General features: G+C 46.8%; 2 protein-coding genes across 5 annotated transcripts in view; one reads left to right on the plus strand and one right to left on the minus strand.

The window, feature by feature from the left end:
* Git2 (GIT ArfGAP 2) overlaps positions 1–10,785 on the minus strand; it is a 51,362-nt gene extending 40,577 nt beyond the window's left edge. Inside the window, 6 exon segments of the mRNA XM_005078950.3 lie at positions 1,869–1,999; positions 2,140–2,226; positions 4,125–4,230; positions 4,713–4,825; positions 7,161–7,294; positions 10,605–10,785. Coding sequence (XP_005079007.1) covers positions 1,869–1,999; positions 2,140–2,226; positions 4,125–4,230; positions 4,713–4,825; positions 7,161–7,294; positions 10,605–10,656 — 623 coding nt within the window. The 5' untranslated portion in view covers positions 10,657–10,785.
* Positions 10,786–11,320: 535 nt separating this feature from the next.
* Ankrd13a (ankyrin repeat domain 13A) overlaps positions 11,321–24,429 on the plus strand; it is a 33,941-nt gene continuing 20,832 nt past the window's right edge. For 2 of the 4 annotated variants that reach the window (XM_040731117.1, XM_040731119.1), the window contains exon 1: positions 12,208–12,536. In XM_040731117.1, the coding sequence (XP_040587051.1) occupies positions 12,441–12,536 (96 nt within the window). In that variant the 5' untranslated portion in view covers positions 12,208–12,440. Of the gene's footprint in view, positions 11,458–12,205; positions 12,537–24,429 lie in introns of those variants that run through there. The other 2 variants (XM_040731118.1, XM_040731116.1) reach the window with 2 other exon arrangements.

Genomic DNA, 24,429 nt, shown 5'->3' on the forward strand with positions numbered 1-24,429 from the left:
CCAACCCACTCCTCAACAACCACTGAAGAAATCTAATCATTAGGGCCACAACGAAGAAACCTTACATATGCTCATTTTCTGTTACTGTGTGTATGATGTAGACATGAAACACGTTTGCATGTATGTGGGCCCATGTGAGCACATGTGTGCGTGTGGATGCACACATATATGGAGGTTCAAAGCTTATGTCAGGAATCTTCCTTGACTGCTTTCCACCTTATCATTGAGGCAGAGTCTTGACTGAGCCCAGAACTTGATGACAGAGCTAATCTTGATAGTCAGGTAGCTACAGGGATTCTCTGTCTGACTTCTACTGCTGGAATAAACAGGACCACTACGATCACACACCGCACTCACCCACCACGATCACAAGGTGTTTGTGTGAGCTCTGAGGATCTGGTCTTCATGCATGTACAGCAAGTGCTTTAGTCAGTAGGCCATCTCCACAGCCCCTTACACGTGCTTTTTAAACTTTTACCATGGATTTGAAGGCATGTGTGGGAATGGGTTCTTGCTCTCATCTCTCTAGATTGTGCCATGCTGCACATACCAACATAGCTGGCTCACAAGCTTTATAACTCTCTCTGCCTCCCATCTTGCTGTGGGTGCGGGGACTACAGATGTGTGAACACCACACCTGGCTTTTCATATGGGTTCTGGAGACCACACTCAGGTTTCCATACTAGCCACGTGTACTTTTTAAGACCCACTTATCAGCAGTGCATAGTAGCTCACACCCGCAATCATGCATGGGGAGAGGGAGGATATCATAGGCAGGAATACTGATGTGAATTCAAGGCCAACCTGGGTTACACAGTCAGACCCTGTCTCAAAACACAAAACACAAAACACAACATGGCTAACTGTCCATTTTGTCAACAATTCATATATAATCTTGCCTCAATTCCTTCAGGCATTTATTAGCCAACTCTTCCAGAGAAGTAAAGATAGGATTCTGAGATAGACTTTGGTCATTTCCCCTGTTTAATTCTTTGTGAAGCAGAACAAGATGCTTCATAGTTAATACATCTGGAAAGAGAAGGAAAGATTTCCATCTTCCCTCACCTAGACCTGCATGTTTAAAAGGATTTATTAAACCCTGTCAAATTACTTCATGCTCCAGCATTTCAGCTGTAGCAGGACATAGCAGTTACTCAGGTGCACATAGTAAGAAATTCAAGATCTGCATGGGCATCAAAACAAAACAAACCACAGCAGGAACAATTTAAAGATGCATTAAAAACTTGAAGAGTGGGTTTTGCATTTTCCCCAATGCCAGGGACTGACTCGTGTTCAAGCCCTGTGCTATGGTTCTAGCCCTATTTTGTTCCTCATATGTATAGGCAGGCAGGCCACTCAGTGGGCCATTTCTCTAGCCTCCTCTCTAATTCTTATTTAATTTTTTAAATTAAGATTTATTTATTTCTATGTGTAAATATTCTGGCTGCATGTAAGTACATTTCAGGTGTGCCTGGTGCCCTTGGAGGCCAGAAGAGGGTGTTGGAGTTACAGATGAGGCAACATGTGGTGCTGGGAACCGAACCCTGAACCCCAGTGCTCTGCAAGAGTAGCTGGTGACTTTAACCACTGAGCCAAGTCTACAGCCACCGAGACTCCCAATTCTTGATACTTGATTTGTATGCTGTGGCTTGAACACTACTTTGTTACAAAGACTGGAAGTTAAGCACACCAGTTTATGATTCTAGATTCCATGATCTTGCCTGTCTCAGCTGATGTTGAGATGTCTTCATTCACAAAATAATAGAATGTAAATCTCTAAAGGGCTGAACACAAGTCATACACAATTCAGTCACTTAGTAAGGAAACATATTCAGCATACAGGCTATCCAAGACCCTCAGCCCCTGACCTTGCATAGTCAACAGGAGTCTTCCCAGTAGAGTCCTGCGTGCCTGGGTCAGCTCCGTATACTGCCAATAATTCAGCCTGTAAAATCTGTCCTGCTTTGGAGGCGACATGGAGTGGAGTGCTTCCTTTTTCCTAAGAATTAATAAAGGTAGACAAAAAAAAAAAAAAAAAAAAAAGAAAGAAAAAAGAAAAAAAGAAAGAAAGAAAACTAAACAGCGTATTCAAATGCAACTCAGTCAATCTGACATCTGAATCAATTGATGTTTCCGTACAGGATGAAAGAAGTTGGCTTGGGCTCCTAGAGATAGCAGTCTCAGACAGGTCTCCAGGTTCCCTGTTCTCACACTCGAATGGAGTTGCTGAAAAACAAACAAAGAGTAGTTGTAAAAAGAGTTATGAGTGATGTGCTGGAGCAGCTGGTGACCTATTTTAATGCACTCTCCGTTAGTAACAGATCTTTCTTTGGCTCAGGAAGACAAGGACTTCACAATGGCTGCAGGCTGTAGATGAGTCTCACACATTTTTACCCACAAGGAGCTAGAACTGTGAAGGCCAGTCTGCCAAATATGGGGTGCCAGGTAGAGGTACAACTATAACCCAAGTGGGAAGCATTTTAAGATGGGGGGCTCTGAGGTTGAGTGGAATGCATTTCAAGGCCTACTGCTGCCCCCCTGTATTATCTGACAAAAGCTCTTTGGGCAGTAGAATCTGGATACCATGAAGATTCAATGACACAGGAAACACTTCAAAACTCAGGCATAACTACACCAGTCATTATTAGATGCTGCCACGGGTACTTGCTGACCCTGAGCTTCAAGCTGCCCTGCATAACTACATCTACCTTACACCATCCGCCATCAGTCTGCATTGTTCATCTAGCCACTAAATGCTTTCACCAGGCTGCTCTTAGTGGGAAACAGGACTGTGCTCCACCAAATTCCTTATTACCACAGAAAATCTTTAAAACAAGCACAAAGCAAGGCGCTTTCCTTCAAGTTTAACCTAGAGCTGCTCCAGATGCAGTAATTGGCACCATAGGAACAGAGAAACGCACCGCAGCCAGTCTTTTTTTTTTAATTATATGTATGTGTGCACATATGTGCGCATTGAGTGCTGGTGCCCAGAGAAGCCAGAAGAGGGCATCAGATCCCCTGGAGCTACATTACAAATGGTTGTGAGTCATCCATCTGATAAATCATCAGCAGGAACACTATGCATTTGCTCTTAATTACTCATCCATCTCTCCAGCCCCCAATTTTATTAACACACACACACACACACACACACACACACACACACACACACACACACACACACTTTTACACAAGGTCTTACTATGTAATCCTGGCAGGCCTGGAACTCACTGTATAGACCAGATCAGCTTTGAATTCACAGCTATCTCCCTGCCTCTGACTCCCAAAAGCCGGGGATTACATAGCCACCACACCTGGCTGTTTTTTACTTGGTAAAAAAGGAGAGAAACTATATAGGTCTATTAATTAGCAGAAAATTATGCATATATCTATGTAAATTAGTACTCTGAATTGTACATGTGCTCTGTTCAAATCACTGCTCCAAAACTTAAGATGTGCGTTTCTATACCATCTCTCCTAGACACCCGAGGCTCCTAGACACACTGTTCACCAGTGTGACAGATCCTGCATGGGACGAGTCACACTCTACCTTCTCAAGGTCCTCCTCTCCCTGCACCTGGGAAGCTGAAGCAGTTAGCCTCCTCCCTCCTCTGTTCTAGTCTCAAACATCCTGAAAACTTCCTAGGCCCTTCCAGAAACACTCCTTTGAAATGGCTGTTATTTCCAAGTAGAGGACTTACCAAAACATATACGTGAAAATCGTACTGAAAAAAAAACACAACTTAATTAAAAATTTTTTTTAAAAAAAAGGAAAACAAGGTGGTGGTGCACGCCTTTAATCCCAGCACTCGGGAGGCAGAGGCAAGGCGGATCTCTGAGTTCGAGGCCAGGCTGGACCAACAGCCTCCAAAACAATCAGAGAAACCCTGTCTCGTAAAACAAAACAAAACAAAAGGAAAACAAATCCTGTCTCTGAGACACTTATTTTCCCTCTTTGGCTGGTATGATCAAAAGAGCAACTGCCACTTAAAAAAACGACAACAGACAGCTGTCAGTTACTTAAAGGTGCGGAAGATCCTGGTTTCCTCCTCCTGTACTACTTCCAAGTGAATAGGACCACTGTGTCACCAGGCTCCCCGAGGGACTGTAAAGAGTGTGCCCACCTTACTAAGATCTTTGGCAGTCACACTGTCGTCGTCACGGCAGGGCAATCGGTGGACAAACGCTAACATCTGATACTTCGCTCTGATGAATTCTGCTTTATTGGGGCTGGTTTGAAAACAAAAAGGAAAACAGTTCACTTGCAGTTCAGGCACATTTCATTCTTTATACTTTAAGAGGAAGTGACCACATCCCCCACTTGAGAATACATTTCAGCAGTGCTGAAGAATGATCTGAAAACACATTACCACTTTTATAGCGTCTTTTTTCCCTTTCTAACTTTCTTAACTGATGGAATCTCAGGAGGAAGCAGCATTTAGTCCCTCATTAGGTGAGGCACTGGGCAGAAGCTGCTGGAAGCCAGGTTTCTGGTCTGACTGTCAACAGTTCTAACCACACCTAGTCACCAAGCTCTGGTCTCTAACTGGAGAAATCATTGCATTCAGCTGGATAACCAAACAAGCACCTGCCTCACTCTGCCTTTCGAACAGCAAAAGCCCCAGATACAAGGCCATTCAAAATAGCCACATTCCTTCCAACAGGGCCATTTGTCGTGAAGAAATAGAAGTAGTTTGAAACATGGCACTCACTGTACTTTATCCTGTGGATTAGCTTTCCGTCTTCCACTCATAATAGATGCGGGGTCCAGCAAAGAATGCTCCCATATAGAATTAGCACCATTGTTATACAAGGTCTCAACCATCTGAAACCAAGTAGTATGAAATGATATTTTATTTCCTCAAATATTCAAAGAGAATCAGTGAAAAAAAATGGAAAATAGTACACCATTAAACATACTAGCACGTCTGCATACGGCCCCATTACTATTCTGATCGTAGAGTCAGACTGAGGAGCTCCAGGCAGAATTCAGCTTTGCTTGTAGAATAGCCAATCTGGCTTGATTGTACATACTTATAAACTGAAGAGAAAGTGACTGATGATGCTTTAGGGTGGCATTTCCGTGCCTGAACAAATGCTACTTTAGCCCCGTACACACTAGTCATTTTAATAATTGTTAGTTTTCTTATACACGCCTAAGTAAAATAATGCAATAAATGTATATCTGAGTGCTATCTCTTTGACATGCCCCATTGGAGTTCATGTCCCACCTTAGTGTCAACCCTGGCATTTTCAACTACTCATCTCTAGACAGTTTGTAAATTCTTAAACTGTAAACAAAGACAGTCCTGGGAGTAGCACACTACTTTCGTGTGAGAATGGACCTTTGGGAACTTCTAGGAAGAATGTTTTTGTTTGGTTGTTTTGAGTTTTGGAAGACAGGGTTTCTCTGTGTAGCCCTGGCTGTTCTATAACTCACCTCTTGAGTGCTGGGATGAAAGGCAGGTGCCACCACTGCCTGGCTTAAGTACACCACCTTAACAAACATCTCAACTTCATTTCCCAACAGGATTCCTAGGAAGGCCCATCTGCTCATGGGCATCTCTCTCTCTCTCTCTCTTTTTTTTTAAACGAAATTATTTATTTAACCTTTATTTTATGTGCGGGGTGAAGATATCAGATCCCCTGGAACTAGAGTTACAAGTTGTAAGCTGCCATGTGGGTCCTGGGAATTGAACCCGGGTCTTTTGGAATAACAGTCAGTGTTCTTAACCACTGAGCCATCTCTCCAGCCGTCATGGGCTTCTTTTATCAGAAACTCAAAGCACTTGCTTTGATACCTTGGTTCCTCTGAGTTTAAGGAGTGCCATGTAGAGCGATTGCAGATTTAGTGAGACATGTATTAAGACAAATAACACAAAAAAATGCACTGCTGTGGAATAATCCTTCTGTACACTGTGAAAATGTCCCACTGAAAAACTCAGGCTACAATGCGCGATTAATCCCAAGTTTCAAAAGAACTTAAGAAGTGTACCCCAAATAAAAGTAAAAGGAACATGACATCAACTCCCAAATAAGACAAAGACCCCCCTGACAAGTGTTAGGTACACATCAAAACATGTTCGCTTAGTCTCTGCCTGACAGTGAGGCTTTAAGAAAACCTCAGATGCTGAAGGGATTTCTGAAGAATCCCAGTCTATGCTTTGATCAAAGCAGGGAAAAATGGTATAAAAATATGAGCAGGGACTCAGGAATTGCAGGTTAACGACAAGTTTTTCAGCAGTGGCTTTCAGGATCATTTATCACAGTATACAGGAAAGACAGACCTTTTAAAAATAATTTCTAGGGGCTGGAGAGATGGCTCAGTGTTCTAAACGAAGCATTTGTTGTTCTTGCAGAAGACCGGGGTTTGAGTCCCAGCACCCACTTGGTGGTAACTCCAGTTTCAGGGGATTCTGTGCCCTCTTCTGGCCTCTGTGGGCACATGTATATATGGAGGGAAAATACTTATACATATAAAATAAATAAATCTAAAAAAAGGCTAAAAAAACAAAAATAATTTCTGGGGGGCTGGAGAGATGGTTCAGTAGTTGAGAACACTGGCTACTCTTCCAAAGTATACAGGTTCAATTCCCAGAACTCATACGGCAGCTCACAGGTGTCTGTAACTCCAGTTCTAGGGGATCCTGACACCTTCATACAAACATGCATTCAGGCAAAAGCACCAATGAATTAAAAATAAATTAACTAAAAAATAATCTCTGATGTTGGGCATGGTGGTGCATACTTTTAATTTTAGCACTTAGGGAGCAGAGGTGAGAGGATGTCTGTGAGTTCAAGACCAGCCAGGGCTACATAGTGAGACTCTTGTCTCAAACAAAACAAAACAAACTCTGGTGACAATCTAGAAAATCAGCAGTGAAAATTTACTAAGAAATATAAACTTTTATTGATACATTCTATTGATATATCTGTCTATGTATAACTGCATTTCAGGGAATAACATTATGTTAGGTGATCAAAGAAAGAATAGGTAATGATTTCAATACAGGACAATACTTTATACTATACATAGAAATGAAGGGCAAAACACTTTATCCAATTATGATCCAAACATTTTTATGTTAGATCTTTTAGTTGCTAAAACAACAATCCTAAAACACAAATTTCCAATTATGAAATTTTTTCTTATCATTTACCTGAAGCAGTGTTGGAGGCCATGGTGTGTGTTTAAGATGCCTTACTTGGGAGATATGGCGCCCTAGACTCCGATGTACACTGCAACACTCGTCACATATAAAAGTTCCCCTATTTACTGATGCCCAGGAAGGATCTGGAAAAAGAACGACACCTCAGTGGCAAGGACACTAATTGGCTGCTATATACATGGGGATGAAAGATGGCTGATGCTTGGTTTTTAAGAAAAAACAGAACACATTTTTGTTGTTTTATATGTTTCTCAATATATGACTCGGATGGACTGGCCTGAGGGTCCCACCCATCTTGACTGAACTAAGACTCACAGCCCTACACAGCAGCTGTCTTCTTCCTGTGCAGGCCCATCTGCAGCATGACTGTGGATCTACCACCATTGACAGGTACTCTTACAGAACGGTAAAGAAGCAGATTGAGGGAGCAGGGTGGGTCATTCTACTCTGTTTCCTTGCAGTGCTGGGGACTGAACCTGGGGCCTTGCCCATACTGGGCAAGTGCTCTATCATTGAGCTACATCTCAGCTCAATGAAATCATTTTGCATCCATCTTTATAAATAAGACTACCCGTTCTTGACAGTGAATTATCCTCATACAGTATCTAAGGTAAACAGTGACGTGCCCACCGCCCGATGCAGGAAGTCAAGGACCATATACTAACAGAAAGCCAGAAGAGAACTGCAGAAGCACTCAGCTCTTCTGAGGCAGGAAAGGGTGGTTCACTCCACTAAGGTGATGCTCTTTGACAACACCAGTTGTTTTAGATAACCTGTTGGATCCAGTTTTGCAGCTGACTCGAAGGAAGGCGTCTCACAGAAATAAAGACATAAAACAAAATGAACAGTATTTCTTGTTGAGTACAATATTTTCTTTCCTTTGAAATCCACAAAATTTCATCAGACAACCTTTCATAAGAGGAATAATTTACACTACTCAGGCATGATGGTTCTGGACAAATAAACTGAGTCTTAGAAACCTGAAATAAACACAGGCCTTTCCCATTCCATCAGACGCTCAGTGGGGTGATAATAGGTGCTACTCAAGCTGCCTGGCCTAAGGGCTACACTTTAAACTTTTTCAATGTCCACAAAAATCTCTAAAATGCATGTATATCAGTTTATTCTGACCCCTTCAAACCATACAATGAAAAGTTATGGGATTTCAATCAAAGACAAACCCTGGGAGACAGAGAATATGGTGGTAAGAGGGTTGATTATGGAGACAAAGAGTCCATGGTTTGAATCCCAACTCTGTCACCACTTCTTGAGCAATAATCTGAGGCAAATTACTTCTTTGAGTGTCCTCACAGTGGGACAGGAAGGGCCGATGAAAATAAGAATAAATAAAAGTATCTGTCATGGGGGCACAGAAATGATGCATTTTAAATGAACTAGATTCATTAAAAAAAAAAGAATCAGGGCTGGGCAAGCGGCTCTCCTAGCACCACAAAGGTAGACAAGACATAATCATAGTGTCTTCCCTAGGACAAACAGAAAAGAATCCAGCAGGTCCAACCACAGGTGCTACTATGGTGTTCTAAGGAGTGGGTGGGGAGCATGAAGACTCTGGCAGACGCATGACAACACTGCTTCTGCATCCTCTGTTAGTATTAGGATTGGACTGTGGCTTTGTTTTTTTATTGTCAGAGGTTCACAGTACTCTTGGGCAAATCAGCCAGGAGGGGAGCAATGGTTTAGCCCACATTAAGCAATGGTCTCAATCACTGAAACACTGTGGATCAGAATCCCAAGGATTCTGACAACACAGAAAATGAAAATCAAGCTTTTGTGAATGAGGTTGGATGAAATCCTTCCAGGTTCTCTGGAAGGCTCCATGAACAAACACCACACATGGATTTCAAAGGTATATGTGCCCCCGCCCATCACTATGCAAATTCTGTCCAGGAGAGTTACGAATTTGAGCATCTTCTGAGATGGCCTTAGCATTATTTCAAAGGAGCCCTAACCCTAAGTGGTGCACAAAAGACAGTACAAATTCCTAGTCTGCCAGTTCACCCTTCAAGGTAGCCTCACTATATACAAAACAGGAAGGAAATGACTCAAGTCTTTCTAGATTTTGGCATTCAAGACAACTAATATGAAACAACATACAAGGTCCTGAAACGGCACAAATGGACAAGACAGTTTTTGGGGTGGCAGGGAGAAGCCATCTGCTTTTGCCATGTACCTTCCCGTGGAGAAGTAAAGAATGTGCATCCCAAGAGGAAGTTTTAAGTTAGACACACATGAATCAACGGAAAACAGGCAAGAAAAGAAGGAAGCGGAACAAACGACATTTTAAGAGAAAATGATAGTTTGTATAAACCTGGCTTACAGTATAAAGCACTCCTTTAAAAACCCTCCCTGCCTGCCCTTTACCTTCCGTCCCAACTGTTAACCCGGAGTACCCAGGTCTACGAAATGAGTAAGGGTTGGCACAGCACCATTTAAAATCAGCCTCTGCTTCTAATTGACAAGATGAAAACAGTTGCAAACCTGTGTTCAACGACTTAATTAGGCTTGCTTACTGAACACCGCTGTTCCAGGAAAGTCATCTAATACGTAACTGACTTCACACTCGAAGTTAACCAAGTCCAAGAACCAAAACGAGCACAGAAATATTCGAATCTAGACCCGTCAATTGGGTTCCAATTACTAAACCAGATCCAATCTTCAAATCCAAACACTATCTGCAGTAGGAGTAGTTTTGGCCGTTCGATGTCGCCGAGTTTACAACGCCAGCGACTGTGTGTTTGGTACGACTCTGAAGCCAAACTGCAGCTGAAGGAACTACAACGGTTTTCAACTGAGTAACGTCTTACAAAAGACACGACCCCCTAGGGAATATCCACTGACCACTGGCGAACCGTACTGGTGATAGTTTCCACCGGGAAAACGAGGAAAACCAGGTTAGAGCAACTGAAGTAATCAGTGCAAGGTCACGCAGAGGGGCGAAATCTGGTGGGAAACTCAGATCCTCAAACTTGAGAATCCGAGCTCGGGCTGTCCCCCCAGGAGCGGCTGCCGGACGCGGGCCAACCCTCCACTCGGGGCCCCACGGGCAGCGCAGCCGAGCGGTAGCGCGCACGCTCGGGCCGGGGGCCGGGGAAAGGGAAACACCTGCAGCCTCGCTCGGGCCGCCGGTAACTGCCTCCTGTCACTCGCTTTCCGGGGCCGCCGAACCCTTCCCGTCCTCTCCGCTCCCGGGCCCCGTCGCCTCTGCCCTCGGCCGGGCCGCGGGAGGGAGAGAGGGGAAGAGGGAAGAAGCGACCCCCGGGTCGCGCGGCTGACAGGCCCGGGACCGTCTCGCGCCCCGGGCGGCCCGGAGGTCGGCGTGGCTGGGCCGCAGTCAAGCTCCCGCCCGCGGGGACCGCCCCGCCAGGGGTCCCGACCCCGAGAGCGCGGCGAGCGGGCCCCGCCGGCTTCGCTCACCCGGCCCGCTGCAGTCGGCGCACACGTCGCTGCTCCGGAGCCGCTTCGACATGGCTCCCGCTTCACCTGCCGGGAACCCCACGACCGCAGAGGCGGCGGCGGCGCTTCCGCTCTAACGGGTCCCCGGGCGGCGCTGGCGGCGCCTCTCCCCTCAGCGCCTCGCAGCCCCGGCACACTACGCACGCGCGGGGAGACGTCCTGCGGAGCCTGGCGGGTCATGTGACCGGAAAGGGCACGCTTCCTTGTCGCCATCTTGAATAAGGGCAGAGGTCGCCTGAGCATCCTTTGACTGTAAATACTCCCACAGTTGGACTCTCCCTTTTGGGAAGCGATTCCTTGATCCAGGACTGATTAGTACCAGAGGAAGAAGCAAAACCTTGTGACAAAAACTCTAAACGTACACTCTCCCGGAGACAGTCAGCAGCTAAGTTCATTTAGTCATGCCCATCTCTCCCATGCGATGTTTGATAGTTGCCACACACTCTTCCATTAAAGCTTTTAGGTACCATCTTGGTGTTACTGATACCCGTACTAGCTTCACTCAGGAGAGTGGGCTAGGTCGGTTACAATCCTTGACCGGCCCTTGCACTCATCTGAAAAACTGGACGGAACAGGGAACGCTCGCCTGTCACACTGGACGACTTCGTGGCAGCTGTAAACATCTGGGCAGACAGCACTGGGTTCTTCACTGTGTCAAGAAGAAGATATAGTGCCTGTAGTCGCAGCCCAGAGGATGGATTTCACTTGCGCCTGTTGTGGGCCAACCTGGATACTTACTCTGTTAGTCCTCTGGGACACAATCCTAAATCCGAGTGGTTAGTTTAACGAGACTGGTGCGGGTTAGACCTTCACGGTAAGTACTTTGAATTATAGCCGAGTTGGGAATTCAGACTAAATAAGTGGTTTTCAACTGGGCGAGTTTTGGTTTTTGTTGTTGTTTGTTTTTAACCTCCGGAGGACAAATGAGAACGTCTGGAGACCGTTTTGGGGAGAGTGATGATGGCATTGAGTAGGCAGAGCTCAGCCTCCTACAAAGCGTCGGATAACCTCCATATCAAAGAACCCTCCAGTTCAAATACTCCAAAACGTAGAATCCCAGAGACACAACTACCCTGATATTATGAGGGTATGTAGTGCCACCTCTCCAGGGTTCAGTCCTTCCGTAGAAACGATTTCGCGTTGCCCACTTCCAAAATGGCTTCTGACCAATCGTGAAAGGCTCCAGCCAGATGGTTTAGTCCAGGCTCGCACCCCTAGGGCTGCAGAGCCAATGGAAAGGGCCCAGTTTGTGGAGTGAACCACTGGAGGGGGCTGGAGCGGGTGGGGAGAGTCAGGGGGCGCGCACCCTGAATTTTGCGCACGGGGATCTCGGGCTTCCCGGGGGATCCCACGGTTCCATAGAGCGTTGATTGTTGTGTGTCCTGGCGTGGGGATGCGGCGGGACGAAATGTATAAAGGCTCGGGTCGGTCTCGGGGCCGCGTCCCCCGCCGCGGCGCTCGGTGGAACGCCCCGAGCACTTCCCTGTTCGGGGCGGTTCGGCCGGCGGCAGTCGGTTCGCGAGCTGTCAGCGCGGGCGCGAGCGCGCGGGGCGCGGGGTGGGCGCGGCCGAGCGGGTCCCCGAGCCGGTCCCCAGCCCGGCCCGCGACCCCGGGCCTCCAGAGCCGCCCGCTCCGGCCTCGGAGACCCGCGGCGCCCGCCGCGCCCCGCACTCGCCCGCTCGGCGCTCTCCTCCCCTCGCTCTCCGGCCAGTCGGGCGGGAGGGCCCCCGAGACCCCGTCGGATCGAGACTGGTGGCGGCAGGCGGGCGGTCAGGCCCGGGCCGCGGCCTCCTCGCCATGTCCTCGGACCGCGACGCCAGCAGCCGCTTCCCGCTGCACCTCCTGGTCTGGAACAACGACTACCGGCAGCTGGAGAAGGAGCTGCGGGGCCAGGTGAGGTGCGCGGCGCCAAGTCGGAGTCGATTCGTCTCCCGAGCCCCGCTAGGACCCGCATCGAGCGATTCCTGTAGACCGGGCCGTGTGCCGAGGGCTTTTGGTACAGTGTCCCCTTTCCAGCGTCGCTAGGAGTGAATGCTGATATGACAGGGAAGGAAACTGAGACCCCAGAACCTACTTGCGCAAGGCCACCAGGCTAATGAGTACCAAGTCGGGAGCTTTTATCTCAGGCTGGCTGGCCCCAGAATGCACCTTTAGGCCTTATGGCCTCGAAGGCGGAAGAGCAACACACACAGCCCTTACTTCACCTACCCTTTTTCTGGGGAAGAGCTTGGTTGGCTTCGGAGGCCGGGTTCTAGCTCCCTAGTGACCTTGGGCGAAGCAGCTGCGTTCTGGGGCCCATTCTACCTTACCCGTAGGGTGAGGATGTTGGCAGCGATGTGGGAAAACCCAGTACCTTTCAAGATTGATGGTTCTGGGTCTGGGCCTAGGAATCAGAATTTAACGAGCTCCCCAAGGCGGCTGATGTAATGTTTGAGATTGTCTGGAGCTCAGACCCTTAGGATCCCTCCCTGTTCTGAAATGCTTTGGTATTTTTTTTTCCTTTAAAAAAATACATCGCTGCCTCTCAAAACTCAGTGGTTCTCAATTGGAGATTACAGGGGGCATGTGGTAGTGCAAGAAGACATTTTGGTTGTTATACTTGGGAGTTGGGTGCTGCTAGCATCTAGATGGGTGGAGGCAAGGAACCCTTCTGTGTCCTACAGTGTTCAAGCTGGCCACCCACCCACAACAGAGTTCCCTGATTTCAAATGTCAATAGTGCTTTGGTTGAGATTGAGAAGCTTTGCCTTATGAGTATATTCTTATTTTGTTGTTTGGGGTTTCTTGGTTTTCCTTTTCTTTCTATTCACTGTGTAGCCCAGGCTAGCCCTTAACTTGGGAGATAGCCTCCTGAAGTCTGAGCCACCACCTGGCCTGAGATGATGACATTACTGACACTGCAACAATTTTAGTAGGTATTGGTGTCTTCTAGTTCCATATTAACTCGTAGCAAATAAGATAAGGGTCTGTAATTACTCCTGGAATCTGTCATGGCTGTTAGTGTGGCTTTGTTCATCTTATTCAGTGTGTAAAAGGCCTGCTTTTGGACGACTTGACATCCACACCGTAATTGTCAAGAACCTTTGGTGCTCTTGGTTGGCAAACATTGGGCACACTCCATAGACTGCTGTTTGAACAGGTCTGTTAAGTGTTGGTTTGCAGCCTGCCATATGTATTTTAAGTTGTATGGGCACTCAAAAAGAGCCAGAAGTCACTTTTTTCATTAAAAAAAAAGATTCCTTGGAAGGTGTGGGGGGATGCACTCTATTAAGCCATGGCACCCAGGTGGTTGAAGCAAGATTAGAGTTGGAGGCTAGCCTGGGGAATTTGGAGAGAGTCTGTCTGAAAATAAACAAGAAAGCTCAGTGGTTGGTATAACACTTGTCTGTTATGTGGGAGGCCCTGGGTTTCATCCTCAGAGTGAAGGGGGGGTATAACCAGACAGAACAAGGTTCTGTAAGAGTCATTGTTCTTAATTAGATGACACAGTAGCTATCTAAGAGTTAACGAGATAGTGACACATGCCCCCAGAGAGAATGATTCACTGCCAACCATCTCAATGTACCTGCTGATATCATTCAGAGACCTTCTCTAAAGTCTTAAATCAGGTCTCTGGGCATAATGACCCACACCTATAACTGAAGCTGAGGCAGGAGAATTGTAAGTTCAAGGTCAGTATGGGCAAATTAGACTCAGTCTCTAAATAAACATTTTTTAATTACAGAAAAGGAATTGGGGTGTATAGCTGAGTGCTGACACTTGCCTGGCATGTATGGCTCTGGGCTCAGACCTCACTCACGCTCCTTTAACTGTAGACCCAAGTTCTCAGCTTGTGCCTTGTTGAGAGTACGGAGAAAGTCACGGAATTACAATCCCATATGATAAAAAAAGTTCATTATCAGCCCATGGACTTCCAGTCCTGAGTTTTGGAAACGCATTCTGCTCATTGAAGAGGAAGAACAAAAGTTAGAGCCACACCTTGGTGCAGGCTCTCCTCAGCAGCTAAGTCACCATTTCCTGCTAACTCTGGTAAAGGTGTCCATTGAAAGTTCTGTCTTTGACTGTGACAAATGTTAAGGACATTTGTAATTAAAATTTAGGAATTAATTTTTTTTGAGGCAATGTGTCACTGTGTCACTAACTCTAGGTAGCCTGAAAGTCATCTGTGTAGCCCAGGCTGGCTCCAGATCCTCTCTGTGACACCCCACCCCAACCTGACTTGGATCACAGGCTTGGTAGCGCTCAGGAATTAAAATCTTGCGGTAGATCTTGACTTCAAGGCTGAGAAAGAACTACTCATACTCTCTGGTTTGATGTTGCTCTTATTACAATGGGCCATTTCACAATGTAGCACTTGCCTTTGGGGAGGAGGCCTTGTCATGGACATCTTGACTGTCTAATGGTACAGTCCATCTTGAGCCTTGGAATTTCTTTGTTCAAGTGGTGGGGACAGCAGCTGTGTAGGGCCTCATGCTCTGCCATCACCATTGTGAATTCTTCACTATTTTGAACAAGGGGCACCTTGCACTTTCATTTTGTCTGAGTCCTTGCATTTTATAGAACCGGTTTGGGGTCAAGATAATCAATATCACTAAAATATCCTTAAGTAACATGGCAGGAAAAGTGTGTCGCTTCATGTCTATCCACATTCCCTGTTGATTATGACAGCCACCTTCCTTTCTGACCAGGAGACAGCTGGGTTTAGTGGTCAGTACTAATGGTGACCAAGCCGTGTGTGGGCATGTGACTTGCCCCTGTTGAATTGTCACCTGAGGAGGTGGGGAGTGGGACATGGAAGGCAGCTTGCTCTTGCTGAATGTGGACTGAGATGAGTGGTTGGTTTGCTCATCTGTAGTGGTGGAGCTCAACTGTAGCCGAGGCTGGCCTTGGATTCCTGGCGGTCCTCCTGCCTCACTCAGTCTCCTAGTACTGGAATTAAAGACATGAGCCATTGTGCTCAGCTTCTACTAAAGTATTTTTTTAATAATTAAATTTTGCTCTCGTGGGTGTTTGCATGCATGCGTGTGTTTCAGGGAAGGGGGAGATTAACCTGTGCTCAGGAGCACAAGTGCACTTTCTTCTTCCACTGTGTGGTTCAGAGATCAGAGTCAAGTCTTCAGGTTTGGTGGCAGGTGCCTCTACCAGTGAGCCACCCCATCTCATGGGTCCCTGGGATCTTTGATTCAGTTCTGCCAGCTCTCTGAGGCAGGAGTCACTGTGTGTCTCGTCTTGGAGATCTGAAAAGCATCTCACTTATGTGCTTAGCTTGTGTTTGAGCCATAATTTGAAACCTGAGAGGAGAGCTGTATTCTGTCTGAATCCTGTCTCTTCTCCGCTTCCTCCCTCTTTCCCTCTTTACTTATCCCCTTCCCTTCTGGAGAGACAAGTAGAAGAAATTAAAAAGCAAAATTCTGTACTTTTTTTTCCCTTGGTGTTATATATGTTTGTGGTATGTGTGTGTTCCTGGTTGTGCTTGGCTGTGAGGGTGCATGGGGGAGGCCAGAGGATGTTGGGATGTCTTCCCCAGTCATTTCTCTTTTTGAGACAGGGTTTTATCACTGATTCTGGAGCTCATGCTGTCTGCTAGTCTAGATGGTCAGTGAAGCCTCAGGGTGCTCTTGTCTCTGTCCTACTGTGAGAGTGGCAGGTGTGTGCGATGCTTGGCTTTTAAGTGGGGTTTTGACTTCAGGTCCTGTCTTTTCTCTCTAAGCCACCTTTCCAGCTCCTGCTTTGTGTGGCTGTTTTTTTGAGACAAGGTTTCACTGTGCAGTCCTGGCTGCCCTCAGCAGTCTTCTTCCTGCTCAGCCTCCTGAGTGCTGGGATTGTAGGGGTGTCCACCACCCCTGGCAATTAAAATCTTACAACCAACTGGCCCAGGCTAGCCATAAAACTGTCTTTCTACCCTCTGTTCATCCTTCAGGGAGCTTGCCTCTCCCTCAGGGGAACTAAGGATGACAATAGATCAAACTTCTAGTATACGGTAAGGGGGCGCAATGCCACCGAGCAGCCTGGGCAGTAGCCACTGATCCCAAACCTGGGAATTTAGCTGCTTTATACATGTCCAGTTTTCTGCAGGAGTCAGGAGTTAACTGCAAAATCAAAACTAAAGAATTGCCATTATCTCAATAATGAATTCCTGTTTGCCTTTCTGTGTCATCGTCATTGAGTTTCTGCTGTCTGCTCCCTTCAGTCATCAACACACAGTGGGGCTTGAAGTTGGCATATTAGAATTTATTTTGTTCCAGGACCTATTGCAGCACAAAAAAGAGTTGAGTTTGTCCAAACAAGGACACTAAAGTCTTGTCAGCATCAGCTTTGAGTGTTGCTGGTGGCTGGAACTGGTATAACTTGGCTGCCTGTGAGTATTTCAGACTTCAGAAGAGGCACTTACAGTGCCTCTTAACCCAACAGCTCTTTAATGGTCAATGGGGCTTGAAGTTTGGCAGCTGTAGTAGAAAGCGTTTGTGTTCAGTTGTGGTTAGCCAGGAGGTCTTTGGAACTTCATTGGTCATCCACTCGTGCTGGAGAATGAATGAATGCCTGCAGGGATGAAGGTGAAGGGGCGTCCTAAGTGAGCTTAGGAAGCACTGGGATCAAGTTGGGCAGAAAGTGGCAGATAGAAATTCTTCTCTGAAGCTAGCTGCGGACACAGAGCAGCCACCAGGGGAGAGAATGTTCCAGACAGCAGCAGGCAGGACAGGTGAGGTCACTAGGCACACATTCTAGTCAACGCCCTTTGCCTGGAGCCAGTGTGGAGCCATCAGAGGTGAAGCATCTCCTCCTTGGTCATCACAGGCTCTGCTGCTCCTCCTTGGTCATCAGGAACTCAAGCTCACAAAACCACGTGGGAATATCTTTTCCTATCTAATGAGGCAGGAGCCCCAGGCAGTCTGAGAGAGGAGAGGAGTGAGGGTGGTTCCTGTGCTGCACCCTTCTGTTAGGGGCCTCAGGTAGCGATTGCCATGCACTAGGTAGCACAGGCATTGAGAAGTCATGGAAGCTAGTAGGGAAGCTGGAATTGGGGCCCAGGTTGTTTGCAGCTGGCCCTCAAAACTCAGCTACTCACTGCCTCTGCTGGTAGGGTGGTAAAGAGACTTTTGTGCAAGAAAAGTGGATTTAGCAAGCATGAAGGAGATGTGAGAGTCCTTATTCTTTGACTTCACTACAGACTCAAAGGAGGGGAGGGACTTTTAATTTGATACAGCTCATGGCTGAGTCAGAACATGGAATTTGTTGAATCCTGAAAGCCCACACTCTCTGAACTCCTGTTAGCTGCAGTGTAACTATCGACACTAAGCCAACCTCTGCGGAAGAGTGACAGCTGATCCGAACCTCCAGTGTGGGTAGCTGCTCACTGTGGTGTCAAGCACCGTGCCAGCTCGGGCCTTGCCCTGTGAGAACTGCGAGGTGGGTGCCTTTATAGCTCTCCTTTTACAAGGGAATTGAAGCAACATGTCAGGTAGTAAAACAGTCTATAAATGGTAGATTAGTCTTATGTGCCACATATAAACACACATGGTTTTTCCAATATCTTTATTGACACACAGTTCACTTATAAATCTGTCTGTGGTGGTTTGAACAAACTATATTTTTACACCTAGTTCCAAGCTAGTGGTATGTTTGGGGGGTTTTAGTGGTGCAGCCTTGCTGGAGGAAGTACATTACTTGGGAGTGGACTTTGAGATCTCTCTGTCTCTCTCTGTCTCTGTGTGTGTGTGTCTCTCTCTCTATCTATCTCACACACACACACACACACACACACACACACACATGCATGTACTATAGTGGACTCCTAACTGTAAGCAAATAAATAAATAAATAAATAAATAAATGCATAAATAAATAAATAAATAATTTCATTTCAGTTGCCATGGTCATGGTATTTTTTTCACAGCAACAGAGAAGTAGCTAATACACTGTCCATCTAAAGCTCTTGGTTTTTAGTGTGTCCACCCCCACTTGCCAAATGCTGCATGTCACCTGTGCCACTGTCCATCGTCAAGCAGTTGCCTGGTCCGTTTGCCTCAGCCCAGCCCCTTCAGTGTGCTATTTTTGGCAAAATCCAAACTTGGATTTTGTTTTTTAAACTATTAACACTTGAAATTCTAAAAAAACAAAAAACCAAAACAAAAACCATTTAAATTATTTTTAAAATAGTAAAGGAATAAAAAAGGAAGCATATATTCTTAGCATCTACTTTTCGCCTCCCTAATCCCTCCAGTCCCAGGCAGCTAATGTATTTTCTGTCTGGTAAATCTGTCTCATCCATACACTGCACATAAATAGACTTGTGTAATACGGCCTTTTGTGTCTAGCATGATGTTTTGCAGATTGATGTATATTATGGTGTGTATCAGTTCTCCATTTTTATGGCTAAATGGAATTATTTTTCATAGATAGGCTGTCTTGTTCATTTATAATATGCTCGCTGTTTAACTTTTTGAGGAATTTCTGATTTTCAGAGTGGTTACTTTTTTTTTTTTTTTTTTTTTTTGAGGCAGGCTTTCTCTGAGTAACAGCCTTGTCCTGGAACTTGCTCTGTAGACCAAGCTGGTCTCGAACTCACAGAGAAAGGCATGCATTACCATCATCCACCTTTATTTTTTAGACAGTCTCTGTGGAGTTTGGGCTCCTCTGAAATGTGCTGTGTAGCCTTTGGTAGCCTTGAAGTTATGAACCTCCGGCCTCTGCCGCCAGCGCTGGGACTCCAGGTGTGAATAGCATGCTCCGCTAAAGGGAATGCTCCTTCCCAGTGAGTCATTCTGGTGCCGTTGTTGAACTTTTACTGAGTTCCATGGTGCCTGCTGTAATACAGACACTGGGGTAGAGGCACACAGGAGCCCCAGGTCATATTCAACTCCATAGCAAGTTCAGGCCATCCTGGACCAGGGAGACCTTGTCACAAACAACAGCACAAATCTAAATAAAGCAAAAAGAGTGTTTGTGTATTTCAGGGTTCCAGATTAAACCCCAGTAACTAGATGTCTTTCCTCATGGTAGCACCACGTTTGCCTGATAGCTGGTTTTTGTGTAGTAAGTTTTAAAATTGTAAAATGTATGTCCTTGAACTTGTCTCTTCTCTTTTAAATCCGCATGTATGTCTGGGCACCATGTGTGCATGTATGCCTGTGTGCCATGTGTGCATACATGCCTGTGTGCCATGTGTGCATGCGTGCCATGTGTGCATGCATGCCTGGGTGCCATGTGTGCATGCATGCCTGTGTGCCATGTGTGCATGCATGCCTGGGTGCCATGTGTGCATGCATGCCTGTGTGCCATGTGTGCATGCATGCCTGGGTGCCATGTGTGCATGTATGCCTGGGTGCCATGTGTGCATGCGTGCCATGTGTGCATGCATGCCTGTGTGCCATGTGTGCTGTGCATGCCTGTGTGCCATGTGTGCATGCATGCCTGTGTGCCATGTGTGCTGTGCATGCCTGTGTGCCATGTGTGCATGTATGCCTGTGTGCCATGTGTGCATGTATGCCTGGGTGCGATGTGTGCATGTATGCCTGGGTGCCATGTGTGCATGCATGCCTGGGTGCGATGTGTGCATGTATGCCTGGGTGCCGTGTGTGCATGCATGCCTGGGTGCCGTGTGTGCATGTATGCCTGGGTGCCATGTGTGCCTGTGTGCCATGTGTGCCATGTGTGCCTGTGTGCCTGTGTGCCATGTGTGCATGTATGCCTGTGTGCCGTGTATGCCTGTGTGCCATGTGTGCCTGTGTGCCGTGTATGCCTGTGTGCCATGTGTGCCTGTGTGCCATGTGTGCATGTATGCCTGTGTGCCGTGTATGCCTGTGTGCCATGTGTGCCTGTGTGCCATGTGTGCATGTATGCCTGTGTGCCATGTGTGCCTGTGTGCCGTGTATGCCTGTGTGCCGTGTATGCCTGGGCGCCATGTGTGCATGTGTGCCATGTGTGCATGTGTGCCATGTGTGCATGTGTGCCTGTGTGCCATGTGTGCATGCATGCCTGTGTGCCATGTGTGCCTGTGTGCCGTGTATGCCTGGGCGCCATGTGTGCATGTGTGCCATGTGTGCATGTGTGCCATGTGTGCAGGTATGCCTGTGTGCCATGTGTGCATGTATGCCTGTGTGCCATGTGTGCATGTATGCCTGGGCGCCATGTGTGTGCCTCCTGCCCTCAGAAATCATAAGAGAGCATTGGATTCCCTGAATCTGGAGTTGTGGGTAGTTGTAGGTTTTGTTGTGGGCGTGGTAACTTTTGCTGAGGTCCCCTGAAAGAGCAGCCAGGCCTCCTAACTGCTGAGCCTTCTCTCCAGCCCCCTGGCTTTTTCTTTTTATGATTACTCTAGGTTCTGTGCATTTCCATGTAATTTAGAATCCATTTGTCAGTTTCTACAAAGGCCTGCTGGGATTTTGATGGGAATTGCATTGAGTCTACCTTAATTTGGCAAGTGTTGTCTCTTGCTTGTCTTCTGAACCATGAACATGAGCTGTGCCAATGTTTATTTAAATTCTTTTTAAAATTCTTTTAGACTACTAAGTATGTCTCTTTTGGTTTTTTGAGACAGGGTTTCTGTGTGTAGCTTTGGAGCCTGTCCTGGCACTTGTTATGTAGACCAGGCTGGTCTTGCACTCACAGAGATCCACCTGCCTCTCTGCCTCCTGAGTGCTGGGATTAAAGGTGTGTGCCACCACCATGGCTAAAGTGTATTCCTTAGGATTTTCTGTGTCCATGATCCTGTAATGAGTAGAGATATTTTATTTCTTTACATTTGATTTATGTGTAGTCTTGTGCTTTTCTTCATGAGTGTATACCATGTGAGTGGGAGTGCTCAGAAAGACCAGAAGTGGGCGCCAGATCCCCTGGAACTAGAGATAGAGGAGGGTGAGCTCCCTCTGTAGCAGCAGCCTGAGCCCTACAGCCCCCACACTTTACCAGGGCTCTGGGAGCGTGCCTAGGGGGGCAGCTTGTGTGGGAAGTGCTTCCACAGGCAGAGATGCATCCTCTGCGCCCGTTCATTCTTGATTTGAACAGCTTTTGATTTAATACCCCAGGTGTTTTTTCTTAGCATCTGTCAGTGCAGTGGATGCCTTTGGGGGGCTTTGCTGGTTTGAAAGCTCCTTATCCCTCGCCCCCCCCATCTTTATTCTCTCACAATTTTCAAGTCACATTGTCACCATAATGTAGTCAGGGGATTTATTCAAGCCTTTCTCTTTTCAAGTAAGAAAGGGAGGCATGGTAAGCCCTGGAATATTCCCATCAGCCCCACAAAAAGTGATGCCGAATGTGTCTTCCTGTGGCTTAGGACAGAAGGCAGTTAACAGCATAGTGAACTGGAGTTTTTGTTTTTGTATCATGTCTGAGATGAATTGCCCAGGAGGTGAGTGTTGGCTGCAGCCTCAGTTGGTGCTTATTTGTTTCTGGGCATGGGCTGAGTAAGCGGTTCCCTTCCTATGGTCAATGTGGTAATGCTAAGAAGCCCTCCTGTGTGCTGAGCCTGCGCCTTTAGTCTACACTGGAGTTCTGCATGTGTGTCATGGATAGGAGGGAAGAGAATGAGTTTGCTAATTCCTTCCTTACAGTTGAGCTTCAACTGTGTTCCTACTTCACAAGTTTACAGTCTTGCTGCTTTTAGGAAAACAATTATTTAATGCATGTTAAAGAGGAGGATGGCAGAAGCTAAGAAATGTAATACTTAGACCCTGTTTCTGTTTGTCTTTATGGTTTCAATCTCTTTGATGCAATGGACTAGCCATACCTTGGTGAAGTTTGGAGAGACCTGGGAGGTGGTGTGGACCATAGATGGGAACATGATAGTACAGTGGTCTCCCCTTTATAAGGCTTTCCTTTCTGTTAGGTTGACACAACCTAGAATTGTCTGGGAAGAGATTCTGCAGGGCTTGTCTACCCTGGGTTGACCAGTGGGCATGTCTAGAAAGATTGTCTATACTGGGTTGGCCAGTGGGTGTGTCTGGAGGGATTGTGTACATGGGGTTGGCTAGTGGGCATGTCTTTAGGAATTGTCTATACTAAGTCGGCCAGTGGGTGTGTATGCAGAGAGTGTTTACACTGGTCTGGTCAATGGGCATGTCTAGAGGGATTGTGTATGCTGGGTTGGCCAGTGGGCAGGTCTGTAGGGATTGTCTACACTGGGTTGGACAGTGGGCGTGTCTATAGGGAGTGTCCACACTGGGTTGGACAGTGGGCATGTCTAGAAGGATTGTCTATGCTGGGTTGGCCAGTGGGTGTGTCTTCGGGGACTGTGTATACTGGGTTGACCAGTGGGCAGGTCTGTAGGGATTGTACACACTGGGTTGGCCACTGGGCAGGTCTGTAGGGATTGTCTTAATTGTCTTAGTTGATGTGGGAAGATTCAGCTCATTGTGGGTGGCCCCATTCCCTGTGAAGGGGGTTCTGAATGTGTTGAAAGGGGGTTGGAGAAATAGTTCAGCAGTTAACAGCAGTGGCTCTTCTCCCAGAGGTCCAGAGTTCACTTCCCAGCAACCACCTGGTGGCTCACAACCATCTGTAGAGGTATCTGATGTCCTCTTCTGGGATAAAAGTGTACATGCAGATAGAGCACCATATGCATAAAATAAATAAATAAATCTTTTTTAAAAGAGTGGAGAAACTGAGAACTGGCAGTGAGCATGATGTGTTTTTTCTGCTCTTGACTGCACTTGTGATGTAAGCAGCCATCTCAAGTTCCTGCCATTGTAACCTAATGGACAGTGAGTGGCCTGGAATTAGGAGCCAAATAACCCTCCCTCCTCCTAAACTGCTCTTTTGTCAGGGTATTTTACCACAGCAACAGAAGTGAAACTAGAGCATCACCCATGACCAGCCACAGTCTGCAGCCACTAAGCGTTAAATTCCAGAGGGAATTCATCCATTCTCAGTCGCGTGTGGCTCCGAGTACTGGAATGAAATCCCTACTTACCACTGCTCAGTCCTGCTGTCCTGCTGGTGACATGGTCTTCCTTGTCCAGCAAGCCCACACTGCATGCTGCTGTCCATCAGTCACTGAGCAGTCACCATGCACATCAGCTCTTGAGGTGGAAGTGCATCACCATGTTGTACTCAAATGCCCCTTATTTTACTTAGTGTCCCCAAAGTACAAGATGTTGTAGGCAGCTGGGATGTGCCAAAGGGGAAGCTAAAGGCAGTCCTTTCAGTGCAGAGATGAAAAGGCTGAATTAATTAATTGAAACAGGGTCTCACTGTGTAACCCTGCTGACCTGGAAATTGCTATGTAGACCAGGCTGGCCTTGAACACAGAGATTCCCGTGCCTTACCTCCAGGGTACTATGATTAAGCGTTGGTGGCGCACGCCTTTAATCCCAGCACTCGGGAGGCAGAGGCAGGCGGATCTCTGTGAGTTCGAGACCAGCCTGGACTACCAAGTGAGTTCCAGGACAGCCTCCAAAGCCACAGAGAAACCCTGTCTCGAAAAACCAAAAAAAAAAAAAAAAGATATGGGCCCCCTGCTGGATGAAAATTCTTCATCTTATTCTATGAATATGTGAGTAGGAAAAGCATAGTGTATTTTTGGGGTTCGTACTGTACTTAGCGTTAGCTTCAGGCTCTCACAAGGTTTCCTGGGACCTCTCCCCCATAAAAAGGTGGGGGGTATCCTGTTTTAGCACCTGGGAGAGTGCTGAGGCCTGGGATTGGCCCAGGGACTTCACATTCAGCAAGAGCACTGCTTCCCACTTCTTTTCCTCGATAACGATTCTTATCTTCATTGCACAATAGCTACGATATAATTTTAGCAGAACAGGAGGTTGCGTAACTGTCAGAGCGTGGCCATTAACCCT

This window comes from Mesocricetus auratus, unplaced genomic scaffold (assembly GCF_017639785.1).
Source record: "Mesocricetus auratus isolate SY011 unplaced genomic scaffold, BCM_Maur_2.0 Super-Scaffold_100025, whole genome shotgun sequence".
NCBI classification, from domain to species: Eukaryota; Metazoa; Chordata; class Mammalia; order Rodentia; family Cricetidae; genus Mesocricetus; species Mesocricetus auratus.